Here is a 16,821-nt window from a genome sequence, read left to right as displayed (position 1 = left end):
TCTTTTCATTTCAATCGGTCTATCAGTTGTCAACCGTAGGCTCGGTATCTGCACATTGTGCACATATATTTGATATAGAATTATATTTAGAATCTCCTGTCCAAATCCAGAAATGTGTCTTATCCATTGACTTACTAACTTGCTTACTTAGTTACGTACTTCCTTACTTACTTACATACTTACTTACTAACATGATTACTTACTTACTTCCCTACTTACTTTCTTACTTACTTACCTACTGACACACTCATGATCGCCATCCTTACTGACTAATGTTCTTTCATCCGTAATGCCTCATCCACACCATCTCTGCTCCTCTACTCCTCTGCCTCCTCTCTCTCTCTCTCTCTCTCTCTCTCTCTCTCTCTCTCTCTCTCTCTCTCTCTCTCCCTCTCTCTCCCTCTCTCTCTCTCTCTCTCTCTCTCTCTCTCTCTCTCTCTCTCTCTCTCTCTCTCTCTCTCTCTCTGTCTGGCTTCCCTGGCTGCTGAGGCGCTGACATGCACAGAACAAAACCAACAGGAGCAAATGGTCTTTAGCTAAACACCCCGGCAGCCCCCCCGAGTCCACGGCGGCTTGTGTTGGCGGCTCATCGGTTTCTTTGGTCTCTCCTCTGTGTTTACAACAGTCTTTTTTTTATCTTTTTTTGATTTACCCTGCCTAAGGACAAATGGAGGCCCAGACATTTGCCCTTACGGTTTCGTAATCATCTGTGCATTGTGATTATTATTATAATTTTTATTGTCCTTTCTTTGTCATTGTTCTTCAAATCACTGTGACTGTTCTCCATGTCGCGTTGTCGGTTGTTCTGATCCACTGTGTGTCGTCTCTCCGTCCCTCAAGATCATCGGGAACTCTGCGTCCCACGGCCACTCGGACCGCCAGGACCACTCAGGGAGGAGGAGCGGCGCCCTTGGCAACCAGCGACGGCCCATCCCGTCGATCGGTTAGTGATGGTGTCACGGCTTCTCATCAGGAGGTCACTGCCTCGTCTCCTGGCGCCGGGAGACGACTCGTGTCTAGAGACCTTGTGCTTGGCCCAAGGTCCCCGATAGTAGTCTAGCTGCACAACCCACACATAAGGGCTCCCACCCACCTGCTGTACACCGTTCCATGGTTGTTCTCCATCCATGGAAGTGTTACAATGCTCTGAGAGTTGCCTCTCCCTGTCTGCCACCATGGCATCGAAGGCATTGCTGTTTTACGCCCAGTAACTCCAGAGGAAAATCTGTTGCTTTGTAAACCCTCCTTCTCCTCCTCCTCTACTTCCTCTCCCTTCTCCTCCTCTTCCTCCTCCCCCTCCTCCTCCTCCCTCTTGCCTCCCTCGCTAACCATTCAAGGCAATCTCATCATCCTGACTCTCACTGTGATTGGTTTTTGGGGGGGGGGGGATCATGGTTATTAAGCAGCATTCGTGCGGGAGGGCGAGTGGTAGTGGGTGGAGCTTGTGAAGGTAACACTGTGATTGGTGTCCCCTGTAGAGATCACCACGGACTGTCACAGTGAGGGGAGTGAGGGCCTCTCCCCTGGCAAGGAGGAGGGTTACTATGGCAGTGTAGCTCGGCGCAGGATATGGCGGGCTAAGTCCTCAGAGCATCAATATGGTATGTGGTCGACTGAATCTGTTGTGTTGATGCTAATGCAGGGAGGAATCAAACGAGAAAGGGGGGCAGAATGACGTTCTCTCTGTTGTCTATGCATGCAGCCGTGTGGCGAGGCTTAGGTAGGCTGGGATGATGGTGGTGCTGTTAGCCGTGGACAGAGAGCTAGCTTGCCCCGCTTTTGGTAGCATTAGCTTAGCCTTGCCCGGTGAAGAGTGCTGGGGAAGAAGAGGCCCCTTTCCCTCATTTGGCCCAACTCCTCCTCCTCCTCTCCTCCCCCCCTGCCTCTCCCCTTATATGCACCTGCGGAGAATCCCGAAGCCCTGCCCCTTGGTGTCCAGTCCAACCACCACCACCACCACCATCTCTTCCCCTGCTGCCTCTCCTCTTGCTCTTCCCAGCTAGTATGCCCCCCCAGCACCTCTCCCCTGTTCCCTCTGACACACACTTGCTTCGGACAGAAATTTGCAAGATTGCCACTCAAACCAACCATGACACATGACATCCCTCCAGCCAGTCAACGGCATGCATCATGGGGTTCTGATGCATGATCACAAAAACATGTTGACATTTCAGTGTTAAACGCGTCTCATTCAAATCCTCTCGTTCTGCTTCAGCTACTATCCCTAATAGCTGCCCGGACTAAACAATCACTCGTGGCATCTTACATTTTCATCTCTCAGCTCCTCGCTGCTTTGTTTCCAGACTGGCTGAAGGGTGCGTCACCCTTCTCACCCTTCCCCTCGTCAACACTGCGTAGACGCTAGCCAGTCTCTGAGAGATAAGGCGGTGAAACAGCAATGAACCAGAGTGCTATGTTGTGCTCCTCCCTTCATCTCCCCTGATGCCCATGGCCATGGGGGACCCCTTGCACTATACCACCCCTTGCCTGACCAGTTCTTCCCTCCCTGTGTTTGGTTGTGTTTCCATATGTACATACATCACCAATTTAATATGATGTGCATGTATTTACCTGTATGTCAATTATGGCACCCATTGCACTCCTGACCATCCCTGGAAGAAGGGATCCCCTACTTTACGTTTCTTCTCAATAGTTCTTCCTTGCCAATTTCAATTTCAAGGGAGTTTTTCTTGCCCTTGTGAGGGCTTGGGTAAAGGGGGGCGACATCAATATTTGGCCAGTTAAAGGTTGGGTATGGAATTCTCTTTTTTGGCCATTTTTGCTAAATTACTTGAAATCCTTATCATAACCCACTTACAGCCACTGAGTTAGAAGTACTGACAAGAAAATTACAAGTCAATCATCTGTGGAAAGGGCAGGGCTCGAAAAACTCCAGCCAATGATTTCCAGAACCACCGAGTGGCATTGGACAGTAAGTACGTCAATCAAACGGTCGTACTGCACTCCCCCTCCCCCCGCGCGTGACCCCTTCGTGCCCGTACTCAAAGCTCGTGACCCAGAGCAAGCTTCTGTTTGTTGTTATCCTGCGGTAGCTACTGGAGCTAGCTGACTAGGTAATCCACATTTGGAGCTAGCTGACTAGGTAATCCACATTTGGACCTAGCACTAGAAGACAACCCTAAACTCAGCATCTATGTTCGCGCTCGTGCGTGATTGCCCGCCCATGTACTTGGAATGGGTGGAGTCAGAGTCAGCGTTGAAGGAGAGGGGGAAGGACCATTTGAGTTGTGTGTTTTCAAAATCTGCTGGCGTTTCGCAAATCCCATACCCAACCTTTAAGCCCTTTGAGACTGTAATGGTGATTAAGGGCTATACAAATAAAATGTAATTGAATTTAATTTAATGCATCAGCAGCATGTCAGATCATTAGAAAACATCCATACTGTGTTGGATGTATCGAATCGGATCAGATCATAACACCAAAGACATCGAGACAAGGTCCACCAAGCTTTATTTGCAAAATCTAACATACTGAAGCAGAATACTTAATTTCCATGCATGCCAGCTACACAACAGAATAAAAGAAAAAAATAACATTGAAGAATAGATCACATTGTGTAAGATTGAGCCGCTCCCAGTTGGTAGGTAGCCTGGCTCCGCCCGCCTAAGTACTTCCGCTCAATTTGAATTTCCCTTCAGTACTAGGTCTGGACCTGCTGTATGTAATTTGGTTTTCTTGTGCCGCCACAGCGGCCACCAATCAGCGAACAGAGGGCGTGTCTGAGAACAATGACGATGAAGTCGTACGCCAGTTTGAGTTGTTGTTGTAGGTCGGTAGTTGATTTACAATGTGCAATTTTTCCCTGATAAATTAAATTCGACGAACAAAACCTGCAGCTGTCGTTGACGGACATTTTCGTGCAGACGCGCAAGGTGTTTGGTTTGTGTACAACCTGCGCGTGATTCCCGGCGCATGACATACGTCACAACCAAACGTTAGCGATTGGTTATGGCAGATCCAGAGTGGCACTGGGCAGATCCAATCATTTTAGACTTCAACAGACACCCGCCTTCAAGTGAGTTAACGTTTGTCAATTGATTAGGTCCAGACTCTCTGTACAAATGAAATGAAATGAAGTGAAGTACGAGAGTCTGGTAGAACCAGGCTAGTTGGTAGGAGGGAGACTTTCAGAATTTAAAAGACTTGTCAAAACGATAAAATGATAGTGTTCTATACACTATAACTATATATAGTATATAACACAATAACTATGGCTGAGCAACTGTCCGACGCCAGCTAGCACAGCTAGCATAGTGGGTTGAGTGGAAGGTAGATATAATTACCGGATGTGATTTAATTGTTAACATTATTGTATAATGTTATCATATTATCATATAATAACCGTTATCAATCGGAATTGACTCCCGATAATTTAAGGTTTTAACTAGTTCATTACTAGTTTTAATTAGAGCTGTCAGTTAAACGCGTTATTAACGGCGTTAACGCAAACCAATTTTAACGGCGTTGAAAAAAATATCGCGCGATTAACGCAATTGTTTTATTGAAATTATTATTATTTTTTTTTTCTTTGGCTCAAAACATAGAAGCAGTAGCCTGACTGCTATGTTCAAATGACATTTGTTCAAAGCAGTCGTTTAATTGCACTATAGGCTCTTTTTTTGTATCGTCCCGTTTTGATCAGTATATGCCAACGTTGTTATCAATAAAAAATCATTTGCACAAGGCAAGCCGATGCACTTCACCATGTTGATAAGATAATTAAAATGAGAAGAATTATGGGACAAAAAAATCAAGGGATATTTAGCATAGAAAAATAATGTGTGATTAATCGCGATTAATCGTAAGTTAACTGACATTAATGCGATTAATCACGATTAAATATTTGAATCGCTTGACAGCTCTAGTTTTAATACTAGTTTAAATGAATAAAAAGGTTATTTAAAGCGGTGCAGTGATTCAGTGCGCTGTATTTGTCCTCAGGAGACTCAGTAGCAGCGGCGCTCTCGCGTGTGTGTGTGTGTCCTGTGTTTCTCCAGACGGGTACGGCGTGGGGTCCGGGCGACGCCCCGGTCGTGCCCGCCGCTCTTCCGACTGCTACGAGGAGTCGGAGGCGGACGAGATGACCCGCATCTTCGTGGCACTGTTCGACTACGACCCGCTGTCCATGTCGCCCAACCCGGACGCCGCCCGCGAGGAGCTTCCCTTCAAGGAGGGCCAGATCCTCAAGGTGCCCTCCGGCGTAACCGCAACCTCACATGGCCGCACACGACCTCCCTCCGTCACACGCCGGCTCGTTTACAACCCCAGCCCCCACCCGACCCCCTACCTGACCCTGCCTTTAAGTCTGAGATCAACTGCCTAATCAGCAGGCTACCAGGGCACCTGCTTGATCAGAAATCAGGGTTTATGCATCATCATGTGCTTAACCGAGAGAATGTCTTCAACACGCAAAACAAAATGATATTAATATTTATATTTAGCAGACGCTTTTAACCAAAGCGTCTTAAAACCACACACAACGATGGCGGAGTGAACCACACACGGCAACAGCCAGCTCGTCGGGAGAAGCTTGGGTGAGGTGACATGCTCAGGGCCACCTCAACACTTAGCTAGCTAGCTTAACAAGTCAACCCGCTCTACCTCCCAACTTACAAGTGGGCTCTTTGGTTCTCCTTGAAAAAAGGCCATACCCAAACGGATTGTATTTAGTCCCACAGATAGAAAATGGTATTGGATGTCACTCCGAGACATACTGAAGAGGCTTCATGCTTTTTCCTGTGTCCTGATAGGGTTAACAATGTGGGCAGTAAAGGAAGTGATGTTCTTCTTTCAGTTAATGTTCTCTTCGCCAGTCAATCGCATTGAATAACCGTGTTTGTGTGTGTGCATGTGCGTGTGTGTGTGTGTGTGTGTGTGCCTCTGTGTGCGTGTGCACGTGTGCATGTATGTTCACCAGGTGTTTGGGAAGAAAGACACGGACGGGTTCTACCGGGCTGAGATCAGAGACCGCTCAGGGCTGATCCCTTGCAACATGGTGTCTGAGATCCAGACGGAGGACGATGACATGATGCTGCAGTTGCTCAAGCAGGGCTTCCTTCCCCTCAACACTCCTGTAGAGAGACTGGGTGAGGGCTGGAACCGTACAGCACTTTCCTAGCATACGTCCAATGATGCATTGTCTTCCCGGCTCCACTCCTTACAGTGCGATACATGTCTTAAAGGGGCCGTATTTTACCCCCATCTAGTTGGACACTCACACTTCTGATATCGATAAAACACAGGAAAAGGCAGATTTTCAAACGGCTTGTAATGGCTTTTTTTTAGGAGCCCTTTAACCAAGCCTCACACAGTCTTTAAACCGCTTCCTCAACCATTTCCAATACTTTACAAACATTGCCAAAAGTTTAATGAATACATGTGTCTAAAATAACTATTAATAACCTAATACCTCCTTCATAAAGATTTTGAATGGGTTTACCTTGATCTTTGACCTTTTCTCTGACAGAAACATCAGTAAAGCTTCAGTCACTGTTGAGGTGACCCAATTAAATTGTTTGTGTGTATGTTGGCGGGTGGATGGTAGAACGCAATGCATCATGGGATTAATTACTGAAACAGTGTATTCGTTTCACTCCTTTCAAACTTCTCCTGCCAGTCTTTTTCTCTGTCACGTGTCTGCGCTGAGGCTGGTTTCTGCTCTATCAAAAACATACCCGTAAATTATTTTCTCTCCCTCTTATTTGACCTATTTTATCTTCTTTCGACCTCTGCTTCCTCCCCTCACACTCGCTCTCACTTCCTGTCCGCTTGGCTGCTCAGTGAACTGTGACCGTTTCAAAGATGGCCGCACACTAAACCGCAGGTCCAGGAAGTCCAAGAGAGGTCTGTGTCTCGCGAGGCGCTCTTCTTCACCTCTATCCTCTTCTCATTCCAAGCATCCCTTGGCATCTTCCCTTCTAGCATCATCACATCCTTATCATTATTGATATGGTTAGCATGCTCCTGTGAATCAGCTGAGAGCTCATCAATGAATAAAGTGGTTGAATTGAGGTGATACTTTTTATAGATATTTTTAGATATTTATGTTGTTAGATATTTTTTCTATTTCCCAACCCATCCAATGATTAACTATTATTATTATTATTATTATTATTATTATTATTATTTTATTATTATTATTATTATTAATACATGTACAGTAAGGGTGAGTAAAAATCGAACTGATAGCAAAAATAATAAAATATAATAATTGTTACATGATAATGCTTATTAGTGGTATTTATGATCATTATTGTAATTTTAAGTATGACACCATACGAATCAATAACAGTCTTTATTCATAATAATGCTGGCTGTGTGGTCCCTGCAGAGAGGAACCGGCGCAGCGGGCGCCAGCTCTCCATGTCCACCCGGAGGATGGTGGCCCTCTACGACTACGACCCCAGAGAGAGCTCTCCTAACGTGGACGTAGAGGTACCGCTGCCCCAGTAGCCTCCAACACCACCACACACACACAAACAGAAGCACACACACACATACACACACACACACACACACACACACACACACACATACACACAGATGTACACACACAGAGACAGATACACAAATACAAAAACACACACACACACGCACACACATACAAACAGACAGACACACACACACACAGAGACAGAGACAGACAGACACACACACTCACACTCACACAGTCACACACACACACACACACACACACACACACACACACACACACACACACACACACACACACACACACACAGATGTACACACACAGAGACAGATACACAAATACTAATACACACAAACACACACACACACACATACAAACAGACAGACACACACACACAGAGACAGACAGACAGACACACACACTCACACACACACACAGTCACACACACACACAAACATAGAGACAGACACACATACATAGACAGAGACAGAGACACACACACACACACACACACACACGCACACACACACACACACACACACACACACACACACTTCGAGACAGACATCCTCCAAGACACCCACACACCCTATACACACAGACAGAAAGACAGTCAGAGAGACAGACAAATACACAGTTAACACAGCAGGGCTCATTTTGAACTACTTAGGATGAATGGAAGTGAAAAGTACAACTGCTGCAATCAACACTTAAGTTTTTTTTTTTAAACTTTGGTCTTTAAGTCTGTGTTACTGGTGCATTGCTTTGGTTTTGGTAATGTTAATGTGAGTCAATTTTTACTGTAGTGAGAAGTTGAACTGAAATAGTCACTCAAACCATGAAGATAGCTCCTTGATTTGTCAGCTCATGTTCAATATTAACTTAGTAGCTAGCTCCCCCTCGCCCTGGTTTGACTCACTTTGACCTTTCCATTGGCCACCGACACAGTATGATGGTCGCAGGCTGAATGAGGAGGTGAGTGATGGAGGCTACGGTACTGTGTGTTCTTTGTGTGTACCCCCCACCCCTCACCCTGGAGGCCTCCATACTGTCGGTTCTGTGTGTGTACCCCCCACCCCTCACCCTGGAGGCCTCCATACTGTCTGTTCTGTGTGTGTACCCCCCACCCCTCACCCTGGAGGCGTCCATACTGTCTGTTATGTGTGTGTACCCCCCACACTTCATGGAGGCAACGGTACTGTCTGTTCTGTGTGTGTACCCCCCCACACCTCATGGAGGCTAGGGTACTGTCTGTTATGTGTGTGTACCCCGCCCCCCCCCAGCCCTCACCCTGGAGGTTAGGGTACTGTCTGTTATGTGTGTGTACCCCCACCCCTCCTTACGGACGCTAGGGTACTGTCTGTTATGCGTGTGTACCCCCCACACCTCATGGAGGCTAGGGTATTGTCTGTTATGTGTGTGTACCCCGCCCCCCCCCAGCCCTCACCCTGGAGGTTAGGGTACTGTCTGTTATGTGTGTGTACCCCCCACCCCTCACCCTGGAGGCTAGGGTAGGGTACTGTGTGTTCTGTGTGTGTAGTGTACCCCCCACCCCCTTCCCCCCCACCGCCCACCCATGTGTTGGAGTGATTCGAGGAGGTGGGCTTCAGTCAAGGCCAGAGCCGGCCCTCCCTATACGCGAACAAAGCGGCCGCTTAGGGCCCCCAAGAGAACCGTATTTAATTTTTACTTTATTTATTTATTTTATTATTTTTTATTATTATTTTTTTTTATACCCAAAGCAATTTACTTAACAAGAAAGGAAACATTATGAACATACAGCTCCTATTAGTTTAAGAAAACAATGGTGGAATTAAGAATTCTGACTCTGTCTGTCTGCTCCATAGACTGTATTGAGGTCTGATCATGATAACCTAAAATGAAGTCATTCTGATTGACCTGGAAACCCTACACATGTTGTTAATGTAATGCTCGGTGTTGCTGAGAGGGCAACAAGCAAGGAGCGTGATGTTTGATTTAGCGCAGGCGCTGGTTTGACTGATCCCAAACTGGCAACCGCAATGATGACAATACGGTACGTGACGAAGCTAATCGAAGCTCAATACTTTTGTCCAACATCGCCTCTCTCCCGCTCTCTCCCCCAGGGCCGGTTCTAGCCCTTTGGTAGCCCTAGGTGAGAGTGAGCTTCGCACCCCCGTTCCCATAGCGAGCTGAGCGTTGCCCTGTTAATTGACATTACTATACTTAACATCACTCTAGACACATATTAACTGATTTACCTTTACTTTGCTTAGCAGTTTTTTCACCCACTTATAGCTCTACTATACTACGTTGCAATTAAACAATGCATGGACAACAAACAACAGAAAAGCTTCAGAACATTTTCTATATTTACAACATTCAGACAGTAAAGTAAAAGTAGAAATGTGGTAGGTGTGAAATCTTTACTTTGACTGTTTCAGTGAGTATACTTAAGAAGTAATAAAATAATTGTGGCAAATCATGTTCAAAGAGGTACGGATAAAAACCGTAAGGGTTATGAATACATACAGTTGCTTGTTCTCTGTGGCAAAACAAATCTATCAACTACAAAGCAGGGCCCCAAAATGATCCTGCTTAGGGCCCCCAGGTGTACAGGGCCGGCCCTGGTTAAGGCTCCCTTCACCCACGTCTTGCCTGAGCAAGCATCTTGCCTCCTCAATTTGGTTTCCGTGAGGAGAGGCGTGCCTGCTCACAGTGGTCAGACCTGCCTCACTTCTGTTTGGGTGCGTGGCTGTGTGTGTGTGTGTTCTTCTTTAAAAAGGAGAAGCGTTGCACCCAAACATGTTGCAACCCCGCAACCCCACCCCCTGTCTTCAGCGACGTACATGATGCATTTCCTCCATGTGAATCAGTCCTCATACCCGTCCCACTGAGACTCTGAAGGAGAGTCTCAGATATCGGGATGCATCACGTCAGTTTGGAGCAGGAAACCTGCCCGAGGCGAGATGCTGTGTTGTGGGGAAGCCCTGGTTGTCGTTCAACCACAAATTTGCCGCACCCCATCTCTCTCTCTCTCTCTCTCTCTCTCTCTGACAGGCCGAGCTGACATTCTGTGCTGGGGATGTCATCGTGGTGTTCGGTGAAATAGACGAGGACGGTTTCTACTATGTGAGTACTGAACTCTCTCGCGAGGTCCGTGGAGTGGAGAGAGCGACGGGTTTGGGTTCAAAGGAAGCTATGCGGTTGCATCACTCTTACTCTGGGGCTACACCAGAACACAAATGCCTGTGAAAATAATCTTGCGTAAAGATTTCTACAGCGCAAAAACAACAGAAGACATCCAGTATGAAATATATCTAGGGAGCACCTTTGATGCTCGCCTCTCGTAGCTTCATGTTTCAACAGCCTTCATTCGTTGAAGCAACACATAGTTTACAACACGTAGCCTTGTGTTGTAAAGACAGTCATGTTTACTCCAATTTCTGTATTTGTGTGAAAACCAAAGCATAAAAATAAAGGCTGGAAACCCAACATGCTGTAGTTATTAAATTAGCAATCCCTCTGACCCTTTCTATCTAATCAAGTTTGACACCATGGCGTTTGGTGACAAAGGTGAATTCCGGTTATTCAACAGACACAAGACTAAAAGAGAACATGTACAATCTTAATAAAATGTAAACGTTGTGGTGAGCAAGCACAAGAAATTTTAAGACATACAGTAAATCACCACCACCATCAGGTTCAGGAATTACCTTGAGACTGCCACATGTACAATACCTTTGAGACTCTGTCTCCCTCTATAAGACTCTGTCTCCCTCTATAAGACTCTCTTTCCCACTTTAAGACTCTTTCTCCCTTTATAAGACTCTGTCTGCCTCTTTATGACTCTGTCTCCCTCTGTAAGACTCTGTCTGCCTCTTTAAGACGGTCTCCAGGCGATGACACAGTACAGCGGAGGTTATGCCGTGTGTTTGTGTTGATGGTTCTAGTTAGTGTATATAAGCCACAGTAGAGCAGTAGTCGGGGGGCCAGCAGAGTATGGGTTCCCCATCCAAAGGCTCACTAATGTTGCGTGTGTTTGTCTGTGCCTGTGTGTGTGTGTGTGTGTGTGTGTGTGTGTGTGTGCCCCCAGGGGGAGCTCAACGGACACAAGGGACTCATTCCTTCCAACTTTCTCGAAGAAGTGCCTGACGACGTGGAGGTCTTTCTCTCCGACCCGCCGTCCCGTTACCCCCCGGACCACCCGGGGCGCATCAAGACCAAAAGGGTACACGCCCCGCAGTACTAGCCCCCCGCCGCACCCTGTTATCCCATACGTACCCCCGTAACCCCCCGCCCCGGCCCCCACCCCACCACCACTCTCTCCTTTTCTACTCCTGTTTACTTCCTCTGCATCCGTGCACATCTATGTGTGAGTGTGTGAGTGTGTGTTTGTGTGTGTGTGTGTGTGTGTGTGTGTGTGTGTGTGTGTGTGTGTGTGTGTGTGTGTGTGTGTGTGTGTGAGAGTGTGTGTGTGTGTGTGTGTGTGTGTGTGTATGTGATGTCGTTTTCCGAAAATAAAGCAGGAAGCTTGTTTTTCCGAACTTTACTGTAAATAGTGTGCAGACGTCTAGGATCCGTAAATAAGGATTAAAGAAAACATAAAGGAATGAATAAATGGATGTTTGCTGCTGTCAATAAGGGTCAGGGTGGGGGGTGGAATATGCATTGTATAATACATATTATATACTGTACTCGTTATGCATTCTCATGCTATCTAGGATGTATCCATGAAATGTGTGTCACCTTTGAAGTACCAGACAGAAAAAAAGGCAGACAAAAGGTTGTTTCTGGAGTTTTCTTTTGGTTTGTGTCTTTGCATAATTTAGCACTGTAGTGAGATGCATTATGAATATATTGTGCGTGTGTGTGTGTGATCGACTAAAAAAGAACTACGATACTTTCCGATAGAGTGATTAGTTTTGATGTGCTGATCGATAGACTGTAGCTCAGCATGTTCTCTGTTCCAGATGCATGAACTCCTGGAACATTTTCTACTCACAGGGGGTCGAGTATAAAAAGATGGTCTTTTGTAAAAATGCTCCAGGAAAGCCTTGTTTTGTATCTTGCTTTCTTGCAAAGATCCACAAGTGACATCTCCCTAGCCCTTGTTGCCCCCCCCCCCCGCCCCCCCTCCCCCCCAGAGAATAATTTCACAAGTAAATATTCAAAGAGAAGAAAAAAAAAGATGTACAAAAGAGCATAATGCTAATTATTTGTGTTAATAATGCAATTGTTTTGACTAATCAACAGGTGTCATAGGATGTTTCGGTCTTTCTGTGTTTTCCGTTGTTTTGTGAGGTCATTTTCATGGTGGAAATTTTTCAAATTGCCATTACCACATTTTTTGCATTTTTTTTCTTTTCTTTTTCTTTTCTCACCTGCTTGGCAAAACAGAAGAAGAGTGTTCATTTCACACCTTAACGGCTCTGTTTCCATCACGTAAGTGAACAACAGAGAATACCAACCCTCCACTTCCCTGGTCTAATGCAGATGGGTGCCCACGGTTTCTGCTCCCAAACATCATCCTGCAGACATTATGTGTTAGCTCTGCGAGATACAGCCTGTCATGGTGCAGACACTCTTTCTGTTCTGTGTTTTCCTCCCCCTGAATATGACTGCTGTGTCTTGTGGTTTGGTGGATGGCCCACCCTAACCCATGCATTAGACAACCCAGTATGGCATCTTCTGTTGTATCTCTGAGTGTTGTACCTGACAATGTCCTCGTCCCTGCACATTCTCTCCTGCTGTAATTCATGCTAAGCTAAAAGGCAACTGCTTTGCACAACTATTTGTCCTCCATGCCCCTGACAGACAGGCTCAGCACCCATAGCGGACCGAGTAGGATCTGCCAGAATAAGACCCGTAACAAGTCTTTAATGGGTTGGCGTTACACCAAGAACCATAATAAGGGAAAACAGCAAAAACCCAGGTGCTAACATTTTATTCTCACTGGATTAATTTATTAAGATGAACGTAAGGCACACACACATGTTTGTGTGTGTGTATATATATATATATATATCTATATATATATAGAAATATATATAATTTGTACTCCAATTTATGTTCAAGTTAAAAGATTTGGCCCCAACAATTTACTTAATGAAAAGACAAATTTCATTAGATATTTCTACAAATGCATATCACAAGGCATTGTTAAACAAAATTGTAATTGAGATTGGTGTTTTGAAGTTTAGGATTGTGATTCCGACATGTTAACAATGGAACAATAACTTTTGTAGCTAATAGTCAAAGACAGCATTCTCATGCCAATCATTCGTCTCCCAAAAGTGCAATTTTAAGGAGCCTTTTAGCTCGATGATTACAACAAAATAACTAAGACATTCTTTTCTCTGTGACCTGGTTATATGAGTGAATATTTATAGATATCCATATATCCTTTTATATATATATATATATATATATATATATATATATATATATACTGTATGTGTAAATATCCACAGGAAGGAAACTGAATGTGATCAAACTTCTGTCCTAACTTTCCCGTTCAACTGTACTGTACTCAACTGTATTTCCCGGTCATGTGTACACCATCCCTGCCTTCGCTAGCAGTTCCTCATTAGCATCGGCCGGTTGGTTTGCTGCGCTAAGTGCGTAGCGATCAGCGTGCAAGAACAACCCTCCTCTCCTGTTCTGTTGTAGCGTTGACATAGAAGCTTCTTCAGGCTTTCTATATGTTAGCAGGGGGGGGGACGACACCACGCAGGTACAGAGAGGACTGAGTCAGTGGGAGTAGAGACTGAGGTGGGGTGCGCCTGGCTTTTTAACACCCTCAACTGTCCCTTACGGGTCTCCCATCAGGTCCGTTGGAAAAACCGTCCCCGCCCAGAAGAGCCTCCTCCTCTCCCCCAGGGCGTCCGCACGTCACTGGCTCCTCGTCCCGGGGGCCAGGCTGCCCCATGGCCCCCCAGTCCACAGAGAAAAAGGGACTACTCATCAAAGGGAAGATACTATTGAAAAGAGACGTGGCAGCGCTATAAATCGTTTGGCGTATTCTATTACGGTGCAGTCACTTTTTTTCCTCAGTAAAATCATGAAAAACTCACATTTCAAGATTTTCTACAGTGGATGGGTGGTGTTTGTTTGCTCAAATGCTCTATTCTTGTACATCTGTTGTATACTAGAATTAGTATTTTTGTTAATTGATTACAGTAACCTATTTTGAACAATTCATCCTGTCATGCTCAGGGGGCTCCTGAGCCTCGTCCTCCCCTGTTCCTCCATGTCTTTTGGTCCGCCACAGCTACCGTTGGGATGCAGTAGGCATCCGTGGATATTCTCCACATGGCTAAATGTGACGGCACCCGGACCGCGCGGAGTGCCTCAGTCGGACCAACGGCTCTTCGTACGACCCCGAGATCAAAGGACGAGATCCTAAGAAAGTCGTATTGACAACCACACAGCTGGAGGGCGTGCGGTCACGTGACCGGCCCGATTCAGAGGGATTCATACACAAAGCTTGTCCTGAGCCGGCAGGCCGCTCCGGCCTGCTCCACAGGGGGTCTGCATACATTACTTCGGCACATTCCCTACTTAACCCTTCAAAGCACACGCAAGACAGTGGGGCGGTTCCCATTGTGAGTTTGAGATGTGGAGCATGCAGTACTGTATAAAGAAATATATAAAAATAAACATATATGTGTATATAAATATATATACATAAATATATATATATATGTGTATATATGTATATATATGTATATATATATATATAAGGCTGTTATTCAGTGCAGTTTACTACTGAGAAAAATAAGAAATTGGCCTCGCATCTTTTGAGTACAGCCTTGGGCCCCGAATGGGACATTGGACAATAGCACACGCCAGAGGCAACAGGGTCTCTAAAGGTGAAGCATTAAGTTCCCTCAGTCAGTTAAGTAGTGGTACATTGCCTCATAGATTCAACCTCCATGTTATTTGCCTTATGAATTGCACAATTGTTTGTACATTGTCATGTGGTGTGTGGTTTTATGGATGGTAGTGATTCATGTAACGTCTCAGAAAATGTTAGGAGCAGCAAATTATCAATCCATTTCTGTAGTGTGCACTGTGTTGTGGGCTTGTCATGTTTATTTGGAATCCAAAAGTCTAACTATGGCTGGGATGTGTCTGCCCATCGTTTAAGGCCCCTGGAATTAATTTACAAAATAATGCAGTAAGGGGAAACTTACTGTGACGTTAAATGTGCACGATTTCCAATAAATTAAATGTTATGTCGCATTAATGGCAATTTAGCAGATTATGGAGCTTTATTTTTGTCCCGTCATAGCCATATTGTAGGGTCTGTAGCTGTCTGCGATTGCCTTTTGGTCAACATGTGAACAACGATTGCCCTATGTAATTAAACCATACAAACCAGTTCAATTCAGGGATGGGTGAAAGAAATGGAACATCTGTTAAAAATATATATATTTTTAAGTAGCAATTTATTTCCAACATGCACCTTGTGGGGAGGCTTTGTCAATATACTGGGTTACCGGATCAAATGACATGACCAGTAATGCATAGGTCTTTTCCACAGTATTCTCCAGACACAAGACTACCTCTACGTTGCCCCCTCCCCTTCCTCAAAAATTATCTATGAAATCTGGATTTCAATTTGACAGAAGCCAAGTATAAATTTATGTTGATAATCATTAGTTCTGAATATAAATGGTGCCGGAAACAGTACTGTACTTCATGTAGATCAACACCCTAGCACATAGAGTAGTGAATGTACGATCCAGTGAAAGGCTATGTTTTTCTCTAAAGTACCCACAAGGATGGTGCAATGTCCGATGTCTTTGTATGTGAAATTAAACATGTCTCCCATTCCAAGCTCTAAACCATCAATATATATTTTTTGCGATATAAAAGAGTAACAAACTGCCAAAAAAGAATGTAGAAACATTCTGTAATACCTTCTGTACAAATTTCATCTAGTCCTGAGGATTTCTGTGCATCTTAACCCATATATGGACCATCTTAGTCATTGCTTCTTTTCTGTTTGGATGACTGTTGCTGTTTTTGTACTTTGTCCATTTGTACATTTTTAAATGTTTATACTTGATTTTCGAACTGCCTTTTTTGTAAATTCAACTTTTTAATCCAAACCGTGCAAGCTTTCCCCATGGTGTCTTCTAGACCATATTGTCCAAGTCTGCGATTGTGTGCTAGCTTTATATCAGCCTATATTGATGCAAATTATTGTGTGGGTGTGCATGTGCAAATTTTTAAAAATCAAAATAAATTTTAATATTTTATAATTTTGGCATGGCTACTGTTCTTCCTAAACACCCTGCCATTTATAAATTAATCAAATTTAAATGCAACATGAACCTGAAATTGATCACCTATAATTACTATTAGCCATTGTTTGTAT

The 16,821-nt window shown here is 44.8% G+C and overlaps 1 protein-coding gene across 10 annotated transcripts in view; it reads left to right on the top strand.

Annotated features, from left to right (window-relative positions):
• rimbp2b (RIMS binding protein 2b) overlaps nt 1–16,710 on the top strand; it is an 81,882-nt gene extending 65,172 nt beyond the window's left edge. Inside the window, exons 18-27 of one of the 10 annotated variants that reach the window (XR_003977053.1) lie at nt 841–943; nt 5,020–5,210; nt 5,940–6,108; nt 6,803–6,865; nt 7,353–7,456; nt 8,403–8,429; nt 10,494–10,565; nt 11,530–11,664; nt 12,834–13,368; nt 14,265–14,399. Coding sequence is in view for 9 of the 10 variants with exons in the window: in XM_030357803.1 (XP_030213663.1) it covers nt 841–943; nt 5,020–5,210; nt 5,940–6,108; nt 6,803–6,865; nt 7,353–7,456; nt 8,403–8,429; nt 10,494–10,565; nt 11,530–11,664; nt 14,265–14,420 (1,020 nt within the window). In the remaining variant the exon portion in view is untranslated. Of the gene's footprint in view, nt 1–840; nt 944–1,478; nt 2,805–5,019; nt 5,211–5,939; nt 6,109–6,802; nt 6,866–7,352; nt 7,457–8,402; nt 8,430–10,493; nt 10,566–11,529; nt 11,665–12,833 lie in introns of those variants that run through there. The other 9 variants (XM_030357808.1, XM_030357812.1, XM_030357803.1 and 6 more) reach the window with 9 other exon arrangements.
• Nucleotides 16,711–16,821: the final 111 nt, after the last annotated feature.

The sequence above is a fragment of the Gadus morhua genome, chromosome 6 (genome assembly GCF_902167405.1).
Source record: "Gadus morhua chromosome 6, gadMor3.0, whole genome shotgun sequence".
NCBI classification, from domain to species: domain Eukaryota; kingdom Metazoa; phylum Chordata; class Actinopteri; order Gadiformes; family Gadidae; genus Gadus; species Gadus morhua.
The sequence above is the reverse complement of the archived record's forward strand: the minus strand, read 5'-3'. Positions and strand labels throughout refer to the sequence as shown.